We start from the raw sequence: 21,842 nt of genomic DNA, 5'->3' as shown, positions 1-21,842 counted from the left end.
AGCCAGTGGCTACCATGCTGTGTAGACAGAGCCTCGGTCAAGAGGCAAGAGAATTCTCGGCCCCCACCCCCAGCTAGGCACACATCCCTTGGAGGGTACTATAAGACATATAGGTAGTTCTATCAGGCCAGGAAAGCCTTGCTTGGGAACAAGCACGCAAGCGAGAGCCAAGAAAGGCACCCTGTCCAGTGGCCGCACCATGGAGCCACCCACCCGGCAGGGGTGAGCAGAGCCGGGCGTGCCCACCAGCCCACCCTGACCACAGCCAAGAGCCCTTGAAAACCACCTCTGGCTTCCCTGCGCAAATCCATTTTCATAAAGAGGTTCTCAACTCAGGGCCGGACCAGTGCATGCAGCCCATCAAAACCAGATTAATAAACCACTCGCATAATTTGAGAGGGAAAAAAAAAAAAACTAATGAGATTTATTTTTAATTAGTCCCTGAACTTTCGTGCCTCCAAGTTTTCATGAGTGAGGTTGCTTATTACATTTCTCTACAGTGGTCATTCCTGAGACAGCAGGAGCCTCCTGGGGAGCCCAACACACAGGTGAGCTGCCAGAGGGGACCCGGCCTGGGGTCCCGCAGCCAACACGTGGGGTGTCACACCCGTCTGGGGCTCGTGGAGGGAGACGCACCCCCCTCCAGCCTTACACAGACTCACTGATCAGCACAGGCCTACCTCCTGTACACAAAATAGACACACGGAGCCCTGGAGGGCCTCCCTGAGATGGGGCTGGAGGAGAGGGCAGTGAGGGAAAGAAGGAAGTGCATTTTCAGGCAGCCCATCATGAGATGACTGGCCAGCCTTGGTCGGGGGCAGCCTAGGGGACATCCCTGCCTCCTGTTGCCTGTTAAGACTGAATGCTTGTTTCAGCCTCCATAACTGACTGAGCCAATGCTTTATAAGAAATCCCTCTCTATATATAATCTATTATTTGATTATACCATATATTACATATACTTAGAATACATCATAAATATTATATACACCATTTTTCTGGAGAACCCTGCTACCACCTCCTTTCTGAGCCTGCGCTGATGGGCTCTGAATTCAAATCACAAGCATGTACTCGAGAAGACCGATGACACACATCCAGTGATTGGACCTTCATCTGCCCCAGATACTGTGTGAAACTGGAAAGCCGTTCAGCCGCCCCTGGGTGGGCAGGAATCAGCATCCGCCCTGAGAGAGCCAGAGCGGGGTGGTCTCTCAGACGTGAGGGTTCCTGGGGACCCCTGGGATCCTCCGCGTGCCTCCGTCCGCCCCGCATGGATCTGGCCACCGCAGAGACGGTCTAGCTCCTGCAGGCTCTCCCCCCAGCCTCCAGGTGTTCCGAGCAACCTGCCTGCAGCATCTTCTCAGCACCTCCCTAATAAACAGGTGTCGGGAGGAGGAGGGCAGTAATTGAGTTAATGTGGAGTGGAGTTAAAAAAGGAAAGTGGTTTTTATCAGTAGATGTTATATGATCAAGACGGCTCATAAAGATGGAGTCGGACAGGAAAACACAGCGAATGTACCACCTCATCTCCCGACCAATTAAAATATATTTATTACACACTGGATTTTTAAATGTGCTCATATGGGTCCATTACAGAAAAACTTCAGAAGATGGTATTTTGGAAAACCTGGATTCGCTCTCGTAGACTGCTGCCCACTGACCATGTCGCTTCGGAATCCAACAACACAGAGAAGAGGGGGCGAGCCAGTAGAGGACGTCCCCAGAACCGGAGCCCCGGAGCCCCTGGTTTGTTAACAAATAACTTGATTTTGATTTTTAATTACTCGTGTAATCTACACTTCAACATTGTCATAATGGATGTTTATTTGGGTGATTTAGAACATGTAACACTTTCTGTTCTATTCAAATGCACGAGTATAAGCATTTTCCAACTTCTTTGTTCTTTGATAAAAAGGAAATTGATCTTTATCTGGTTACCATTCTGCCTTTTAAACACAGCAAACGCTGTTTCTGAGGGGGGCTGGTGGTGTGATGTTTCCATGGCTTCTTTCATTTTCTCCCTTATTCCGGGAAGTTTCCAGAATGCCTCTGTCCACGGCCTTGTCTTGCTTCTCTCAGTGTCTCCAAAGACTACTGGTCACAAACGTCAGAAGTTTGTGAAACAGAGGAAGCGGAAATGTGGGGAAAAAATAACCTTTCTCGAGCTTTAAAACTTCAAAAAGCAGTATCCCATGGTCAGCAGGACTCCCACCAGGTTTGGTCCTAATTTACCGGAAATACTCTGTGGAATGTCTACTATTACTGATGGGCCAGCTGATGGGAGCTGGGCCCCGCGGGGTCAGTGGAGCTCCTGGTTGGGAGGCACTGCCCTTTCTTTCCCGACCCACACTGCCTGGCAGGGCAGACTTCAGCTGTGCTGAGCCACCAGCCACATGGTAAGCTTGGCCCAGGGGCCTGTGTCTACCGCTAATATAAGGGCTGTATCACAGGACCTGCCTGGCCAGGTGTCCACACTCCTGGAGACCCCAACAGCGGGCGCCCTGGTGGATTGCCTCCCACCTCCTGGCTTCTGTGCCCCCTCCTTTCCCAAGTACCACCACAACCCAACCTGGGGAAGAAAGTGGACGTCGGCATGATCTCAGAAAGCCAGATACCTGAAATGCTGGTCCTGAGCCCGATCCCTGGGAAGACCTCACTGAGAAGGGGACTTTGGTGCCAAACTCTGGAAATGAAGGAGCAGACCAATGCACCTGTCTGGCAGAGAAGTTCAAAGGCCCTGAGGCAGGAACTCAGGAACCCCTCACTGAGCTCACAGGGAGAGGGTCTTCTATCTGAAACCGCAGCCCGGCTGCCATATTGTGGCTTCCAGTGGGTTCGTGTGTGCAGCTTGCTTTTCTAAAAGGACAGCAAGTTCCCTGGGGAAGGGTCCATGGTCCTCATTGCCCTTGTCCCCTCCGTGCCACCTGGCACAGTCTAGAGGCTACAGGAAAAACGTCACTTATTTGCGAATTTGTTCTGACATTCAAGCTTTCAAATAAATTTGTTGCGTCCCTACTACATGTAAGGTGCTCTGGTAGGCCTTAGGGTTCTAGAAATTACAGCAATTAAAAACATGGACAATATTGCTACCCTCACATTCGACTTGGTGGGAGACAAAGAGTGCATAAGGAAATGAACAATGAACTGAACAAGACGATTTCAGGAAGTGCTAAGTTTAGGAAGAAAACTGAACAAGGGGCACGAGAGATATTATAGAGGGGGTCATCAGACATGGTCTCTCTGAAGAGCTCACATGGAAGCTAAGGTCCCAGTGACTACCTGGAGGAAGAGCATTCCAGGTGAAAGCATGTAGGTACAAAGGCCCTGTGGTAGGAATTGTCACTCTGCACGGGGGAGCCGGAAGAAGGCCATGGGGATGGAGAGAGATGAGGAGGATGAAGACCGGTGCAAGACGGGGCAGATCCCATAGGGCCTGGGGGAGGGACAGAACAGGGGCATCATCGTTCGAGAAGATCCCTCTTTGCCCTGATGACTCTAGGAGAGACGTGCTCCGGGGCTGGGAGGGACGGACGATGGTGACGCTCAACTCTGCCCTCGGCCATGAATAAAGATGGCAGCCCAGGGCCCACTGCCACCTGTTCTCAGGGCTCGCCACTCAATGTCAGGGACATTTGCGGGCACCAGGTGAGGTTCCAGGTGAGGGCCTCCTTCTCTTTAACCACACGCTGCACACGAGGCCCGCATGCACTAAATATCCTGCACAACCCTGAGCGTTATTGATTCCTTGGGAAATAGACCACAATTATTTTTGAAAATAGATGGCATATTTGTCTATCCTCTGAAGCAGCTCATATTCCAATAGATAAAGTGTCAGGAGAAAAATCAAAGAAAATGGAGGTGTCCATATCTCACATAGATTTTTTTTTGTATTGGCAATGTGCAAACAACTAGCAGAAAAGCTAAAAAAGAAAAAAATGACCAAGGACAAGGGAGACAGACCCCCAAAACATCCTCATATCAAGGGGGTAGGAAGATACGGAAACAGGAGACATGACCACGGCGGTCCAGCAGCCATTTTCCCTGTTTGGTTAAGAGCACCTCCATTCTTCTTTTGAGCGGACCCCATGGACAGCCACCAGTCCTCCATCCCGGGTAGTGGGCTTCCCTGCTGCCACCAGCCCAGCCCCAGGCATGGGCGCGGAACCCCAGCTGGGAGCTGCCCTGTTCCCTTTCACACTCCGAGTCGGAGCCAGGCTCTCCCGTGCTTTGCACCTGCAGGGCCCCTGGTCAGTGCGAGGGCGCGAGGGGGTCCCGCTTCATTACACACCCTCAGCAAAACGTCCTGGCCTCCTCCTCCCAGACTTGGGCCACAGGGGGGCCGCATCTACGGGCCCCAGTGCCCTTTGGGAGGGAGGCTGGCTGTGGAGCCACGAACCGGGGCGGAAGGGTCCCAGCTGGACCCTTCCCAGCCGGACAGGCCCCTGGAGAGCGCGGCGGTGCTGGTGGCAGCACAGTGGTGACCTGGGCCCGGGAGCGTGGCCCCTGCTGGACACTGCGCCGCCGGGCGCGCACGCGCCTCTCACCTGTGTGTATCCGCAGGTGAACCTTTAGGTGATGGGATGTCCGGAAGGTCTTCCCACAGTACGGGCAGTCCTTCATGGCCGAGCCCAGGCTCCTGTCGCGAAGCAGCGTGGGCTGCTGGACGCCGGCAGCTCTCCCAGCCTCCTCGCCGATGTCTGCAGCGGACGAGAAACGTTCTCACATCACTTCAGCACGTCAGAAGCTGTTCGCACCAAAACTGCTAACACCACACAAAGTTAAACATGTCAATACTACACCTGTCTATTTCATTCTTTAAATCTGACAGAATGCTGACAATTCATGTATTTTCTTGTTATTCTCTTAAATTATTTCATCTTTCCCATCATCATTTTAAGCAGCATATGGTACCTTTATATTGAACTGAATTAAACAAGAAAAGAAACAGCTGTGTCAGCAGCTGGTTTGATTTCTTCTTTTGCTTAGCTCCTATTAAATATTTTTTTTTCCAAAAGTTTAAAAATGTTGGTGTTTGTTGAATCGGATTAATTTGTAATATGGACTAGCTGGAGAGCTCGCTCTAGGATCGAAATCACATTTGCATTATATCTAGCAACAAATGGGGAAAAAAAAAATGTGTCTCGGCCGAGTCCCGAAGACACGCAGACATACAGCTATTTTGGGACAGGAAAGACAATTATCCACAACTGATCATTTCTTCCTTGTAGAGCCTGGTATCCATCGCTGGCTGCTGTAATCTTATGAAAGGGAGAAGAAAAAGTATGGAAATGCGATTCCACAATTAGCCCATGATAAACATATAGTGACATGTTCAAAGTCATGTGCAGAAACTCAGCTGCAAAACTCCCATAAACTTCGAGCAGAGCAGTTAAATCTTTGTGCAGTGACTTGAGAACTTCCTCTGTAAAGTATCAATACAAATTTTCCTTCCTGCTGTTATTTGTTATGTAACCCAAACCATTAGAAAATGGAATAAAATTTACATACGGCTGCCTTCTGCACAGAAATGATGGGACATAATAGTAAATAAAACCGTGAAAAGATCTAGTGGTTGGAGGATATGTTATTGCAACACCCGAGGCCCGACTTCACACTGCCAGAGCGGCGACGTCCGGGGAGCAGGGCAGGAGCCGGGAATCTCCGGCTCTCAGGGAGGGGGGGCACCAGAGCCCTCTCCTCTGGCCTCCCTGCAGAGCTGGAGGCTCACCCCCTGGCACGGAACGCAAGCTCCTGGGGCTGGCGGGGTCCTCGATGCGGCTCCCAGCCCACCCTCCAGGCCCCGTGGTAGATCCACTAGGAGAACAAGGGGACCTTCCGAGATAATAAGCAGACCTGTGAGTTCTGCAGAGAAGCAGAATAAACAAGATTTGTACCTTCCAAGCAATGGAAAATGCAAATTGCTTTTATTCCACAACATCCGTTCCTGGTGTTCTCCGCTAACAGCCAAAAGGGACAGACTTATAGGCCTTGCACAAGATGAAGGCAATCACATTTAATTCTTATTTGGATGTTTGCTCCAAGCAACCGTGGAAACCCTTGGCTTCAAGCACCCTCTCTGCGTTTGGGCTAATGCACAGTGATACCGTCACCCTGGAAAAGTTCTTTGAAGGCTCACTTCTGATCCCATGCTCTCCAACCCCTCCAACCAGCCTTGGGAGAGCCGTTCAAAGGGTCTATCTGCCCAGCATTTTTTGCCCTCATAATTTTGCACAGGTAGCAGGACCGGGTTCACTGGCATCTAGAACCCAACCCACCCAGCACCAGCTTTCTGGTCAACCACATGAATGTGTTAAGGTGGCTATTGAATGGGGGTGGGGACGGCAAACAAATGGTTTTGTGCAAACACCCCACTGCTGTCATGGTGGGGTGCCCCACGGCCCACAGGTTGAGCCCACCGGGGGCTGCTGCCCAGGAGAACAATGGCCAGATGCCAATTTCAAGTCAACCACATCCTAGGTTTAAATAGCTGGAATGCCATCTACCCACCCTCCCGCCCCCAGCCACCCCAACCCCAAACGTGTTGCATTTGTCCCCCTCTGTCCCCCTCGCATTCTTCAGCTTTCCTTTTGTGGGATCCTGAGGTCAGCTTAAAATGACAAAGAGCCTGATTGAAATTCTGCCAAGTGCTCCCTGCAACAGAGTTAAGATACCCTATTTAAGTGAGGAGGCCAACAGCTGTCAGTTTGAATTATAAGCAGAACTAAGTGCCCCGGATGTTGGCTTCAGGACAGAGGTAGTAGGCAGGCGTGGACTTTTGACGTTAAATTCCTACAAAGCCCATGTTTCACGATCTGTACGTGAGTCCCTTCCCCAGAACCTTCCTCCAACCAAGCCCATTTGTGAGCAGTGGAAAGGTGGAGCTGCCCAATGGGTAGGAGGGAGAGAGCGTGGAGGACATACTTCTACTGTAGCTTTTGGTGAGTCCTTGTCCAGGGCCCATGATAAATACATAGATAAGACGCACGTACCACTCTGGAAGGTTCTATGGAAGCTGAGGATGAGAAGGGCCTCGCTATATATCAGTCTAAGTGATGGCCTGTATCTGTTTTCCTTTTATCTTTCTATCTTGGACATGTGTGGCCCAATAAAAGAATAAATTTGTAAGATAAACAGCTTTCTTTGCAGATTTAAGAGTCTAATTTTCACTTTACACAGAAATGGTGTTGTTTTATTTTTTTGTTTTGTTTTGTTTTTTTGGAGGGCCAGAAGGCCTATGGCATTTACTCTTAGACTAATCCAACTAGAAAAAACAAACTCTGAGCTACGATGAAGGAGAATTGTGGGTGGTCCCAGGAAGTGTCCGAGCTAAACGCCAAGGACAGCCACGGCTGAGGAAGCTGGGCCACGCCACACCCTCGAAGGGCCTGCGTGTGAGTGGACACCCAAGCCCGGATGGGTAGCACAGAAAACAGTATGCCAAATTCGGTCAAGCCCCACCAGGAACCCAAGAGGACGCCGTCTCTACCCAGAATATAAAAACACCAATGACTGTCCTTCGGCAAGACTCCCCAGGACGGGAGTCCCCAGGCTTTTCCTGTGGCCCCACAGAGCTGGCCAGTGAAGCCATCACCGGGCCTGCTTACAGACAGCCGGCCTTCCCGTCCTCTCCAGGAAACAGGCGGTAGAAAGGAAGAAACATCATACAAGCCACATGCGTCATCTTCCCCCAGACAGTTTGTGGACTGGTTTTAGCTTTTTTAAAAATGTCCTTTCTCTAAAACCTGCAGCATTTCTTCTCCCTGATCAGACACTTGCTCTAAGTATGTTGGGATGTGTACATAGATGTGAGCCCCAGACCTGTCGTCTGCTCCTCCTTGCCACTCCTGAGAGAAAGGCCACTCCATCCTGCTGGCTCCTCGCCGCCGGGTTGTCCCTGGGAGCGGGGCATCTGGCTGCAGGCTGGAGGGTCAGCTTCCATCTGGGTGGGTTCTGAACCTCATGAGACAGGGAAATGGCAGAGAAAGAACCCTGAGGACTCCTGTTTCTTTTCTTGACCCCTTTAAATACGAGATCTATTCTTCAGAAATGGATGTCTTACGTGGGTACAGCAAAGGATACTCCAGAGGGACACAGGCTGTATGTGTAACCCTTCCAGAGTTCACTTGAAACAAGTGAATTGTCCAGTTGTATCAAAAACCCTGCAAGCTTTCTCCTGTTCCTACAAGCTAAGATTGGCTTGCCAAAGAAGAGAAGTGGGACCTAATCACTGCAAGCTATGTTTCAAGTATACGTTATTTGGGGGGCGAGGGGACGTATGACAAGACCTTCCTAATTTTGTCATCTCAGGTCAGACACCATGCCTCCCACATTTCCATTTGCTTGTCCTAATCCTCCAAGTGTACAGCCAGGTTGGCCGAGATCAAGGTGACATTCAGGTGAACTACCTCCCCCCAGCATTCACAGAGGACGGGTGGGAGAAAGGAGGACCCAGGGGCATCAAGCATGGCACGGAGCCTGTTAGAATCCTCATCCTCAGCTGAGCCATAAACCGGCGGCCTGGAGAGACAAAGAATCAAATGCTTAGGAAGACAAACAACTTTCCAAAAGTTAAAGCCTAAACACACACAAAGTACTACCAGCCGCTGTCTGAATCCATGCTTGAAGCTGGCTATCCTGCTGGACATGAATATGATTTGAATTTGCGGGGGCCTCATTATACGCTTAACCTTATATATATATGTCTGCAATGTAAAAACTTAGTTAATGAAATAAATTCATATTTTAAGGGTAGATTGCCCCCCCAGGTTATCTTTAAACACCGAGCGTCCTTGGTACATATTTAAAATAAGCGTGTTTGCCGAGAAGGCTGACTTAGGAGTCAGGAGGTGGCATCTTTTCCTTCCGGGTTCCTAATGCCTGGTTGTCCTTAGGTAAATCCCTTCACCCACCGTCCGCCCTGGTTCCGTCTGGCCCAGAGGACCGAACCTCCCGTCCCTCCCCCTCCGGCGGCCTGTAATCCTGCAGCACCGTCTTCTAGGCTGTCTATACCTGCTACCCAGCCTAGCCTCCTCCTAAACCAAATGAGAAACCAGAGATGGGTCTTAGAGAGCCGGGAAGGAAAAGCAATGAAAGAGACAGTAAGTGCTTCTAAATAGTCCACGTGCCCCTACTTTCCCCAACCTTCTTTGCAGTAAGCTCAGATCAAGTGACAAGTCCCGGCCAATGGCTGGAGGCGACGCTGCCTCCTCCCTCTCTCCCCCTGCCACGGTGGCCTTGCAACACCAGGGCTGGGGTGGCAAGAATCACAAACCTAGAGGACCTTGGGGCGCCTAGTCTCCAGGGGGCCGGCAGCCGCCCCACGCCAGGCTTTACGTGCATGAGAAAAAGCCGCAGAGACCTGGAGAGCCGTCGTCGTCAGAGGCCACCGGGAACTGCCCAGGGAGAGTTCACCTCTCCTGGTTGGGTGCCCCGGGCTTAGTCCCAGTCCCACAGACAGTCCCACCGACTCACAGAATGAGGCCGGAACAAGAACCAGCAAGACCAAAAGGGAGAGAGTGAGGCAGAAAAATGAAAAACAAAGAGAAGGTTCCTCTCAAAGTGTGCATGTGTGCCCATTCTCACTCCACCCTTCCCATGCCCACAAGTGTATCTTGGGGAGATCTCCGTGAATAGAAATTCTAATGCTGCTGCTGCTGGTGCGAAGTCCACACGGTGACGGGAGGGTTATGCCAGCGACCACGCGCGGGTCGGGAAGCTGTCTGGATAGCTGAGCGCTTACTATTTTATGACACAAAATGCCATGGCATTTTAATTTCTAGGGAACTTCTTGTGTAACAGAAAATGCATTTTCCCAGGTGAGTTGTGCAGTTCATTCTGAGTGTCTGCCTTGTGCAAAGAGCATCTCAAACGCACGGCTTTCGCTTCATTAATGAAGAAGAAAACTATTTGGGGAGCCCGAGGGGCGAGCAGAACACCGAAAAATTGCATCCTTCTTAATTTCTTTGCCCGCAGATATCGGTGCTTTAAAATCTTTCCGGGAAACAACTAACACCTTGGAGAAGGTCCGAGGGAATGTATACTTCCTCTCAAAAGCTTAACACTTTCCCTTATTTTGAAAACTTTGAAATTAACAGACCCGAATAAAACCGTGATGACTGTGGTGAACACGCCTGGTTCGGTGAAGACTTCCTTTTAGTTTAAAAAATGATTTTAGGGGCGCCTGGGTAGCTCAGTCGTTAAGCGCCTGCCTTCGGCTCAGGGCGTGATCCTGGGGTCCTGGGATCGAGCCCCACATCAGGCTCCTCTGCTGGGAGCCTGCTTCTTCCTCTCCCACTCCCCCTGCTTGTGTTCCCTCTCTTGCTGGCTGTCCCTCTCTCTGTCAAATAAATAAATAAAATCTTTTAAAAAATGATTTTAAATTGGTGGTATGCAGAAAAATTGTAACATTCCTGTAAACAATTCGACTTAACTCTTGGGAGACGAAACTCACGTAGAGAGTCAGTATTAATCTGGTGTCTCTGGTTCATCAGAGTTCTCTGTTATGATGCCATATATAGTCATGTTAAACAGTTGGGCATTAGTATGGATTGGCCAAAGTATTTGTTTAAATAGAGAGCTATTTTAGAAAAGGATGTCCACTTGTAGAAGGCCAGTTCCCTGTGGGGTCTTAGGACCAGGGCCCGGGCTGGGCTCACTGGCAAGCCCAGCACGCGTGAGCTGAACTCTGTGCATAGAGGTGGAGAGGGGGAGCGGTGGAATGTTCTCTCCTGCTTCCTTTTCTCACCTTGGACCCAAGCTCAAAACTGTGCAGAGCTCCATTTGCTTTTGGCAAGATAGCATTTCTGGAATTGGGGAAATAGGTCATTAAAAGGGCTAAAATTTGGAGAGAGAAAAAAATATAAGATACTAGGATCTCAAATAGCTTCTCTAAAGCAACATTTTGATGAGTTAAGTGAAAATGAATCAGAAACACATGGATTAAATTTCCCTTAAAATACACAAGGGCTTCAAAATCAAGCACTGTGGGCCAAATGTGTTTCTGGTTTTACCAAGCCCAGAGCCTTTTCTTAATTGTCTGGCAGGGGAGTGTGCGGAACACCCCCACTGGTGATTGGGCCACCCATGGGGTCTCTTCCCTTTGGCACTGTGTGACGCTGCTGTTGACAACGTCCTCTGTGACCACGTTGCCAGCTCTCCCGAGGCCCTCAGGGCCGGCGGTGGGCAGGCCCTTTTCGTCCCCAACCTGGGGACTGTGACCGAGGATGCAGCAGGCAGGATGTGGGCCTCATAGAAGCGACCTAGGACAAGACATCCAGTGTGATGGGTCTCTTTGGGCTCTGTACACCAGCCCTGTGCTGGTGCGCTGGGACCCATCCCAGAGATGGTGAGGGTGAACCGGCCTGGGTGGGGAGAACCAGGCAGGAGACTAAGTCTGGAGAGGGACAGCCCAGGGAGCTGCCACCTCTGGGGAAAAGCCAGATTATGAGCAGAAGGGCAGGCCACTGGCTCTACCCCCAACTCCTTCTCATGGCCTGCAATCCCCTTCCTAAGTGCCCCCCACGACCGCTCTGACCTCATCAGACTCCCGACTATACTCCAGCCCCCCCATTTTCTTTTCTCCTCAATCCCTCCCAGCTGGTACCCAACACAGAATTTTGGCCCTGCTGTCCCTCCACCTGGGATTCTCTTTCCCCAGAATTCACAGGGACACTCGCATTTGGGCCTTGGTCCCAAGGCACCTCCTTGGAGAGGTGTCTCTGACCATGGCATGCAAAGGACTGCATGCTTCCCAGCCCCCCGCACACTCTTTCTCTGGTTTGTACCTATCACCCTGTGCAGACTCGAACTGACCCATGCATTGTCTGCTTACCACCTGTCCCCTCCCCAGAGCGTGAGTGCCACACCAACACGGGCCATTTACTGCTGTGTGGCCTTCTGTCTCCACACGGGGTAGGTATTCAGCTCATAGCAGGAGCTCAATACATACTTTAAAAAAAAATTATACGTTTTTCAATAAATAAAAGAATTGGAGGAGGCAGACACATTGAAATTCAGAGGCCAAGGTCAGCTCCTGACTACAAGAGGGAAGCTGCTTTGAATAGCCTGGGAGGAACCAGCCCAGGGCACCAGCAAAATACCAGAAATACCCCCAAGGGCTCAGCACCTTCAGGGGCTGGAGTGTGATGCCAACAGGTTGCGCAGGAGGTCAGGGGCATGCCAGAAGGCTTCCTGGAGGAGGTGACCTGGGGGGGGGATCTCTTAGCTCCTTCTCCATTCAGGTGGAATGAAACACGAACACACACTTAGAATCAGCAAGGCCACAAGTGGGCTTTCTAGAAGATGGGGACATGTTGCTGAGGTACCATCCACTATTTCACTCGCCCACTTTCTGGCTTTTAAAGGAAGATCTTGCTGGCATGAGAAGAACCAGCCATCCCTATGCATAAAGAGAACTTAATCAGTAGAAGAGTACAGGGAAACAGATATTTTTAAAAGTAATCCATGCCCCAATTACTATTGTAATTATTGCAAAATATTTGTTACACCTTCATTTTTCCATCATTTAAATGAAGTACTCCTTTCTCAAAAAAAAAAAAAAACTATAGCTTTTAAGATCCTCTTAAGATAATTTACAGCCCCCTCGTTTATTTATGGGGGGGGGTTGGGGGTAGGGAGAAGACCGGAGGAGATGTCTTTGACTGCCGGGAGGGTTTCAGGGAATTCTTACCTAAACGACACCGAGCGCAGGCTGGACTGATCTTTTTTAAAATGTACTTGGTCAGTCGCCATAACTTGTGGGGCTGAGTTTTCTCTTGGGAATCGAGCACACGGAAAGGAGAAAGGCATGATTTGGAGATAACGTCTCCCCCGGAGACATGTTTTGCCATATTCTTTTTTAAACAAAGAAGACATCTTAAGCACCTTGCAATATCTTTCATTTAATCGTTGGCAGAAGGCAAGTCCCTGATGAATGCTGGCCTGTGTCTTTCTCTTTAACCAGCTGAGTGATCCAAGCTTTTAATATAGCCGTTCCAATTATTGTAAAAGTCATCTAGTACCTTATAACCACAAATATTGACAGTTTATTGCACAACACATTCCTGACATTTGAAGGTCACACCATACATAATACATACTCTTTTATAAAAGTGTCTGGAACAAAGAGATACATGATAAGCAATTGCCTCTCCTGGCTTGTATGTACGTACCGCGCGGGCTGACTGGAGGTTGCTTAGGATGCACATGTACCATTTTAAATAATCTATTAAGGCAGCATGGAGGCATTCATGATGGATAATTATGAAATGGCCCGTGGACACGCTGCCGTCGGATTGGCTGGCCAGGGCTTGGGGTCTGGGCGATTCTCCTCCTCCGAGGTCCGGGTCACAATGCCACTTCGCCGCAGAGAGCCCCTGCCTCCCTTCGCACTGGGCTTTTCCCCGCAACGCCACCAAGCATCACAGAGTCACAATACGGTCCGCACGCAACGGAAAGGAATTTTAAAAATCCGCCAGGCCTGCTTCAAAGGTACCCCTCCTGTCCTGAGCCTCCTGAAGTGGCCACGGCTCCGGTCCCACAGGCTCCACGCTGCCCAGCCCCAGGGCCGTGGCATCCAAGAGGGTACGTGGCTGCCAGGCCTGTGCGAAAACCAGAGTGTAGAGGGTTCTCCAAAAAACCGGGACAGGGCACGGCCATGCAGCTCTCTAGAGGAACATTCTGAGTAGAAGGGTGCCTCACATTGTCCCCTTCTCCGCCTCCTCCCTGCTCGTCCTTCCAGGCCTAAGCCTGACAGAAGGGTTCCAGCCACATTAGGCAGAAACCATCCCCAGTCCAAAGCCTCAGGTCAAAACCAAGCTCCACCAATTCTCAGAAGTGCGATTCTGGGCAAATTGCATGATACCTCTCTGAGGTTTGGTTTCCTTATCTGCAAAACGGGGGTAGACATAACCATTCATAGCATGGTGCCTGGTGCAGAATATGTGCCAATTAATGGTAGCTTTTAATAGGAATCTTGCCAAAGGGCCCTGTCCTGTGCCAGGATGGCATGGTGGGGACAGCGGGGGCCTGTGGCTTTACGGCTCTCCCCTCCCCCCTAGCCCAAAGCTATGGAAGCAGACACATGCCCAAGGTCCCGAATGAAGGGCAATGTTCCTTTCCAGAAAAGTCCAGGGTGGAGCAGTTTCTCCAAAGCTCTGAAGACCCAGGCAATGCTCCCAAGTTAACAGTGAAAAGCAATTGAGGCTGCAGTTGAGCTTCGCATAGAGGACGATCTTTAATCACAGATGAAGCAGCAGGTCATTAGAACCTACACCAGACTCCCTTCCAAACGATACTAATGGCTGCTGTTTGAAAAAAAACAAAAAACTATATATATATGTGTGTGTGTGTATGTAGAAACGCAAATACATATATATATATTTTTAGAACTGTATTAAAATAAATAATCAGCAAATTCTCAAGATAATCAAAAGGGCTTCGAAGAGTAATTTTATTTTGATTTCCGGAATGAACGCCCTGAAATTTAAGACACGGGACCAAAATGATTTCTATAAAGATGACGTGTTTATTAGCATTAAATCCCAGGGAAGAAGGCTTCCTTATAAAGAACACGTTTTTGCATCTGAAAAGCATGCATATTAGAATGTGTGTGTTTCTTTAAGAAGCTATTCTGTTTTAGAGGGTAGCGGGTAAGATAGGGTGTCACGTGATCAGGAGGTTGCTATGGTAAATATGCATTTTTTATTGAAGAGTAAACAGTGGCAGAAAACAAGTGTCAATTGCCAGCTCTGAAGTTACTGCCATTTTTGAGCCGTACTGACTTCTCTAGCCCTTTTAATTTGAGAACCTTTATCAGAAAAACACTATCATTGAATCAAAATTAAAAATTTTTTGAATAAATGCTAAACCTTTCAAAACCCTATAGTAATAATTACATTGGATGGCATATAACAATTAGCCAAAAAAAAAAAAATCATCATCTCTCCAGTTCTGCTCATCACAGTGCATAGATCTTTCTGGAGATCTGTTGTCCAGCTGGTGCATCTCCAAAGGGCAAAACCTTTGGCCTTGGCTCAGGCCACAGAGCAGAGGAGCCAAAGATGCAGCCGAGACTGCCCCGCTGTCCATTGTCTTGGTGCCCGCAGGCAAAACAAAGCCAGAGCGATGCCCTGGGGAATGGCCTTCCCTGTCCCGCATCCCTGTCCCGGTGGCGAGTCCCCTGGAAGGGCTGTTGCAAATATGGCTAGGGCACTTCCAGCAAAGTTTTCACTGTTTCCCTCTTTGTTGGAATTGGGAAGAGCCTGACAGTTCTTGACATCTGCATGGGTGACCTTACCCAATTACATACCGGGCCGTGTTACAAACCTCGGATAGCAACCAGTCACACCCTGAGCGGGCCTTCATTGCTTTTCTGGCTGGGGAAGAGTCTGGATTTTGTGCTTCTCTGATACCAGCTTTCCTTCCAGCCCCTGGCTTGCAGAAAGCAAGGCTGCGGTCCCCCCCTCCACATCTGGCACACGCTTCACCCGACACATGCGTGCAGGAATGAATGATACGTGAATAAACGAACTGACCCTAGCTCCAGGCAGAACTAGCTTCCTGGGCAGCAGCCTCTAACAGGAAGGTCAAGTCTGCTCCTTCTTCCTTTGATCACAGATAAAAGTATCAAGTGTTGGCAAATTTCTCAAAGGGAACTTTCCAGACTCTGCGAATCCTACAGACGAGTCCAAAGGAATCTTGACCAGGGATAAGGAACAGACTAAGCAAGTTGAGGGTGTCCTTCAAGGAGCTCCCAGGAAGGAGGGGCAGCAACAAGCAGCCTTGCTTGGGGAGGAGGGGGACAGCAGGCCAGAGCAGGGTGTCTGCAAGGCACTCAGGCCTATGTAGACACTGCCCGGCCTGAAGGGACCAGCTCCCGGGCAGTGCAGCACCTCCCAACACTGACATCTGTTTGACTCCAAGATCTGAGTTCAGTTCTCAATTCTGTGTTTCCCGAGCAAACGGCTAAACCTTTATGAGTTTTAGTTCCCTTGTTTGTAAAACTAAATAATCATTGGATAATGGTACTTCTCACAAAGGAATCGAAGCGTGTCGCAAAATAGGGGGTTTGCAAGGCCTTAATGCACCTTAAATCCCAGAGGCACTCCGGCAGGGTACGACAGTCACTGGCTTCGACATAGCCGGCTCGGGCTTCTAGTCTGGCCCTGCTACTCCGGGCTTTGCGTTTGTAAATGTTTCCTAGCCTTGCCCAGCCTCCAAACCCTGTTTGTAAAGTGGGAATAATGACACCTACTTTGCAATCTATTTGGAAAACCAAATGAGATAATATGAGGGAAAGTCATGGGGTAGGTTCTCAACCAACAGTCCCCTCCCCCACCCAGGTCCCAAATACTCACAACACAGAAAACCAGAAGAAACCAGCAGGTAATGATTCATCTAATGGGATCACCATGGGAGCCCTTCAAATGGCCAGCCCTTCCGCCGGGAATTCCCAGGAGGATTCACACTGCCAAACTGGGAAGACCATTTCCCACGTGCCAAGTGCCACCAGGCCCTGGGTGGTGAACGAGGCCCTATCACGCCTACATTTTCTAGTCCCTATGTTATAGTTTATGTGGCGCCTGTCCTCAAGCCGCTGCCTAGACATGACAGACTTATTCCCAATGTGCCTTTGAGGGGAGCAGTGGGGGCAGGAGAAAGGTGGAGGCCTGGGATGACAGGGAGAGAGAGGAGCACACCGTGGTTTGGGCGGCTCAGGGTTCCCCATCCTGTGCTCTGTCCATCCACGAGATGGCCAGCATTAAGGGCAATGGGCAGCAGCAAGGAGACTGCGGCCGCAGACCTCTGACCAGCCCGTGCACTGTCCTTTGGGCACAGGGCAGTGACCCGGGACTGGGGGTATGTTGAGGGAGCTGGAAACGTCCCTCGACAATGCTTAGGGGGCCTTGGAGATGCCAGCCCTACCCTGGCCTGCTCCGGATCTGTCCAGGGTAGCCCCAGCACATCATGAGAATCCCCAGCCAGCTCTCCTGGCTCTGGAGAAAGCAAGAACCTTTTTCCTGACGGACCTCGGAAGCTCACCACACGCTGGTCCCACTTTCTGAAACACAAACCCCAAACCCCAGGCCCACCACCACCTCCTTCTTGTCTGGTTAATCCCACTCATCCTTGAGGGTTCAGCTCCAAGGTCATTCCCTTTGGTAGACGTTCTCTGACTTCCCGATCAGCCCAGAACATGAGGCTCACGATACCAACCAGGGTCCATGTGCGTGACGCCTGCCTAATTTCCGACTCTCCCACTAGACTGTCTACTCTTTAAAGCCTGGGATGGAGTCTGTTTTTCTCACCTCTGTGTCTCTAAAGCTTCCCAGCACGGAATAGGTGCTCAGGAAATACTGAGCAATGTGTAAATAAAGGAAGCCATCTTTTTCTTTTAAGTTCTATGCTGGCCTCCTCGGACCTGCCCCATGTCACACTCGTACAGGTCAGGTGGCCTGCTCTGTGAGGGACGGGCTGCAGCGGGCTCTCCCCCGGGGGGAGGGGAGACGCTGAAAGTCTGGCCTCTGTAGAGCCTCAGTCCCCACTCCCTTGTCCCCTGTCAGCACGGCCAATTGTCCTGCACGCTGGGCTGTTCCTCTAGCCTCTCCTTGAGACGCTGCAAGGTTCCTAGCGCCAGAGCCTGACTCCCTCCGAAGAGAATAGAGCTTGCTCACCGGACCCTCACCCGCCCCACTTGCTGTTCAAGACTGTTCACAAGTTCCCTTGCCCCAAGGCCTGCTTTGTCCACACCTTGCCCCGGCCAAGGCCCAACACCTGTCCACACAGACATCAGACACTGGGTACAGTTTTGCAGAAAGACTGGCAGCTCCAGGAGCCCTAGATGCTGGAGGCAGGCAGCACAGCGGGGTGTGATCCAGGAGAACAGAGCCTTGGGGTGCACGCAAGAAGCTGGGCAGGTGCTGGCCCCGGACGGCTGCTGCTGCTGCTGGGAGAGCAGAGGCCAAGCCCCGGGGCAGCGCACCAGGCCGTCCGTTCTGCCTCTGCACTTTTGCTGAGTGTCGGGGCCCGAGGAAAAAGTCTGCCCAGACATATGTTCTTGGGGGGCTCTGCACGCACTACCTGACCAGGGAAGAAGGCTCTGCTTTCCCATCTGTGGCATGCTCCCTGGATGTTCCTTTCCCTCAGCCTGGAACCCGGACCCTCCAGGTGCTCAGAGCCTCCCACCCCCTCACCTGTCCCCCTCCCAGCTCACCCCTCGGCGGGCACTACTCAGTATTACTGCTATGCTCACCTCCCCCAGCAAATCTTTGGTCCCTCTGGTTTCTCTTAGAATCTCCGGCCTCTAGCCAGGTGCCTGGCACATAGTAGGCACGTAATACTTTTTGGACAAATAACAACAATTTGACAAGGGCCATGCCACTTTGCTAGATCGGATTCTGGTGACTTTTTCTTCAGTGTGGAAAATCACTTTCCGTGTTCCCTTTGGAGGTTCTTTCACAGCAATATTCCAAGCACTGCTGCATTCACAACACATATTGTCCTGTAATGCTAATTTCTATCCCATAACCGAGAGAGACAACTAAGTGTTGCAAGGTTATTCAAAACTCCTGCCCCTTATCCTCTGACTTCTCCTTAGGGGAAAATTGCACAGGAATACATTTCCTCATCTGTATGTTAAAGCACGGTTATAATCCACCTATCATGATTGCAATTTTGGGAATCAAAACGTAGACCCAAACAGCAATGTGATCTACATTTTAGCCACATATATTATAATAAATTAAGTCAAAGAAAGAGTTCTGCATTAACTCTCGCTCTATTCCCTTAAAACCCTCTAAGAACAGCGAAGCCGCCCTCTGTAAGAACTGCCACTGCCCCGCAGTCCGGAAGGGGAGGTTACGGCGCCAGCTGCCAGGTGACGGTGGCACTCAGTCCTGTGTGCTCGGAGCAGCGACTGAATCAGGCTGTGCACCACGGGTTCAAAGCCACAGTGAGGCTGCCAGCCATCCTTGGCCAAGGGCACGCAGAAGCCTCTGGAAAGCGGCAGGCAGTGTGGGTGGCATGCTGATGGAAGCGTCTGACAATTGTGGACACCAGAGCCGGGGACTTGGACCGGGAGACAGACGGCACGCGGTGCCCACCGTCTTCATGCCCTAGCCCACGTCCTTATCGGTGCCTGGGCCTCCGTGTCTGCCTCTGCGAAATGTGGGGACAGCACTCTCGTGCAGGTGACAAACGTTCATCGCACAGAGGGTCCACTTGCTACATTTGGTTTCAGCGTTTACAAATGGGAGGCATCTCACCTGCAGGCTGGTGGGAGCTTCTCCTGGGAAACTGGGTCCGCCGCAGTCCCCAGGAGCCGTGGCCGCTGGGCTGGGCTGGGCGGAGGGATGGGGGGGGAATCCCCCCCCAGGGCCCTCCCTCTTCCCAGCTACCTGGCTGCCCCCACCCTGCAGTTGGCAGACACCCTTTCCACCCCTAAAGACGGCCTCAGTAACCTCGGTTGAGCAAATAAGGCAGAAGCCTCCAGACTCATTCCCATAATTATGATGGGTCTATTATTTCAAAGCCAGTGATGATTGTGGAGTCAGGTGCTCAGAGGAAGAGGGAGAGAAACATACTTTAAAGTGATAGCAAATATCCTTTGATTCTTTGCTATGATACCAAATTGCATCCAGAAATGCCGAAACATGCACTCACAACCTTGATCAAATTTCAAAGAGTTCTCAGCGGGAAGGGCAGTGATGAGAGAGGGAGAAGGAGCAAATGGGGAGCCACGGAGTTTCAAGCCCCCTGTCCCGGGACAGGGTGGCTGGCCAGAGCGAAGGGGACACTGGCCCCTGCTGTGCCTGCCACACGGGCCTGGAGGCTTCGTGCTCACCACGCCTGATGTTCAGCTCTTCCACAGGCAGGAACGGCCAACCTTCTCCTTCCTGCCTTGTCCAGTGCTCCTACCCAGCCTCACTCCCTGGCCTCCAGGCACACCCCCATCCTCAGAACCTTTTCTGGATATTTCTACACAAGGACATGCTGCTCCGGCCTGCTCTCCAATTTTTCTCGTGTGTTTAGATTCCAGCCTGCTTACCAAGAGCACCCCGTGGGTTTGTCTGTCTCGTCATCACCTACAAAGCCGAGTGAAGGGCTGGCCCACGGAGTCACTCAATAAACACATGTTGGTTGACCTTTCCATTGTGAAAGACACCACTATTATCTCCTCCAGGGCGTTCTTTGTAGGGCTTCTTCAAGGAGAAAAGCAGATCTGACCAAGGGACGAAAACACGGTAGAATTTCTGGCCTCATTTCTTGCTCATTTGGGGCCCCCCGTATTTTCTTGGAGGTGCATTAATTCATCCAGACAGCAGACATTCCCAGGGTGCCCACTCCAGGCTGGGCACGGTGTTCTGGAGATGGGGATGGGGGATGGGAAACAGGCGGGGCAGCCCGCACGGCACAGGGGGCATCTGGGACTCGGGGGGCCGACCTTTACATCGTGCAGTGAGATGTGAAGTTCTTTCTCTGGTCCTCACGTGTCCGGGAGAAGTAGGTCACAGCAAACATGGCAATGGAACCTGCTTTTCCTTTCTGCCCTTGCCCCCTGGGCACCAATCTCTGCCCTGTGTCGGTTCCTCAACCGGGTCCCTTTCTGAATGTTCTCTTTTACTTCTGCAGCTTCCTTCCAGGAGCAGGAGGCCAGGCAGCACCAGGGCACCTCACCATAAACCTGTGGCTGTGGGGCTGAGCCCCAGGAAGCCCCCCTGCTTTAGCAATGCAGCCCTCAGAGCTGTGCCCCCTGCTCTTGCACCCCCATCACAGGGCACCTGCTGGCATCCTACTCCGTGCCAACAGCAAGACACACTGCCCGTGAGGATGAGAGGAGGCTAGGTTTTACTCTGAAGAAGCATGCCTGTGGGCGGGCCAAACAAATACTCAGAAAATCATGACGATGGTGGTGCGATAGTCATATAATGAAATAGAAACCAACAAGTGTTCACTGAACGCTGAAGACTTTGATTACCATCCCCATTGTACAGATGAGACTACTGAGGCCACAGAGGTGGCATGGCTCGTCCAGGCTCACACAGCCACTGAGGGCCAAGCAGACCGGGAGTCGAGGGCTCCGCTGCTGAGACAGAGCCATGAGCCCCCTGGGGGCTGACACTCTCAGTGAGGGTTGGTGACGGCGTGTGGAGACGAGGGACACAGAGGGCTGCTGTGCGGGGGAGCCCAGCTTGGAGGGGGTGCGGGGCCAGGGGTAGAGGTGGTACTCTCTGGAAGCAAGCAGAAGAGGCTGGTCTTGATGCAGGAGGAAAACCCACTGCCAAGCAGAGCTGCCCCAGGAGGTCAGAGGGGCAGCGGAGCCCTCCCAGAGGGCACTTGTGCCCCCGGAGGCCGAGACCCCAGGCCTTCCGTCTCCCGGTGGCTCTTCTGTTTGGTCCCTTTTCTGTGCTCTACCCAATCACAGCCCTTGTCACACTCCCCCTGAGTCTTCCGACCCCCCTCCGGGGCCCAGAGCTCCTGGCCGCCAGACTCGGCCAGCAGAGAGTCATCCCCCAAAAACAAGTGCGAAAGGGGCCCGCACCCCTGGCCTGCCAGGCCTGCCACGCGGGCAAGAGCGACAGAGGGATGGGGGGCTGAAGACAGACCTTGTTTCCGGGGGTGGCTCGGCAGAAGAGCGTCTCCCTCAGCACCCACTCGGAGGAGTGCGTGCCGCTTGCACGGAGCGATGTATGGAGCGAGGTGGAAGGGGTGTGTCTGAGGCCCGGCTCTTGTCCTCAGGGAAATCGCTTTGAAAACATGTGCCATTTGGCGCAAGCTGCTTCTCTTCAAAGGCAAAGCAAATCCTTTCAGGGGTCAAGGACCACCGCGCGGGTAGAAACAGTACC

The 21,842-nt window shown here is 51.4% G+C and overlaps 1 protein-coding gene across 1 annotated transcript in view; it reads right to left on the bottom strand.

Moving 5' to 3' along the window:
• ZNF536 (zinc finger protein 536) overlaps nucleotides 1–21,842 on the bottom strand; it is a 236,642-nt gene that overhangs the window by 156,337 nt on the left and 58,463 nt on the right. The window contains 1 exon segment of the mRNA XM_040633675.1: nucleotides 4,545–4,697. Coding sequence (XP_040489609.1) covers nucleotides 4,545–4,697 — 153 coding nt within the window.

This window comes from Ursus maritimus, unplaced genomic scaffold (assembly GCF_017311325.1).
Source record: "Ursus maritimus isolate PB19 unplaced genomic scaffold, ASM1731132v1 scaffold_19, whole genome shotgun sequence".
Classification (NCBI taxonomy): domain Eukaryota; kingdom Metazoa; phylum Chordata; class Mammalia; order Carnivora; family Ursidae; genus Ursus; species Ursus maritimus.
Note: the sequence above shows the minus strand (reverse complement) of the source record. Positions and strands in the feature narration are given on the sequence as shown.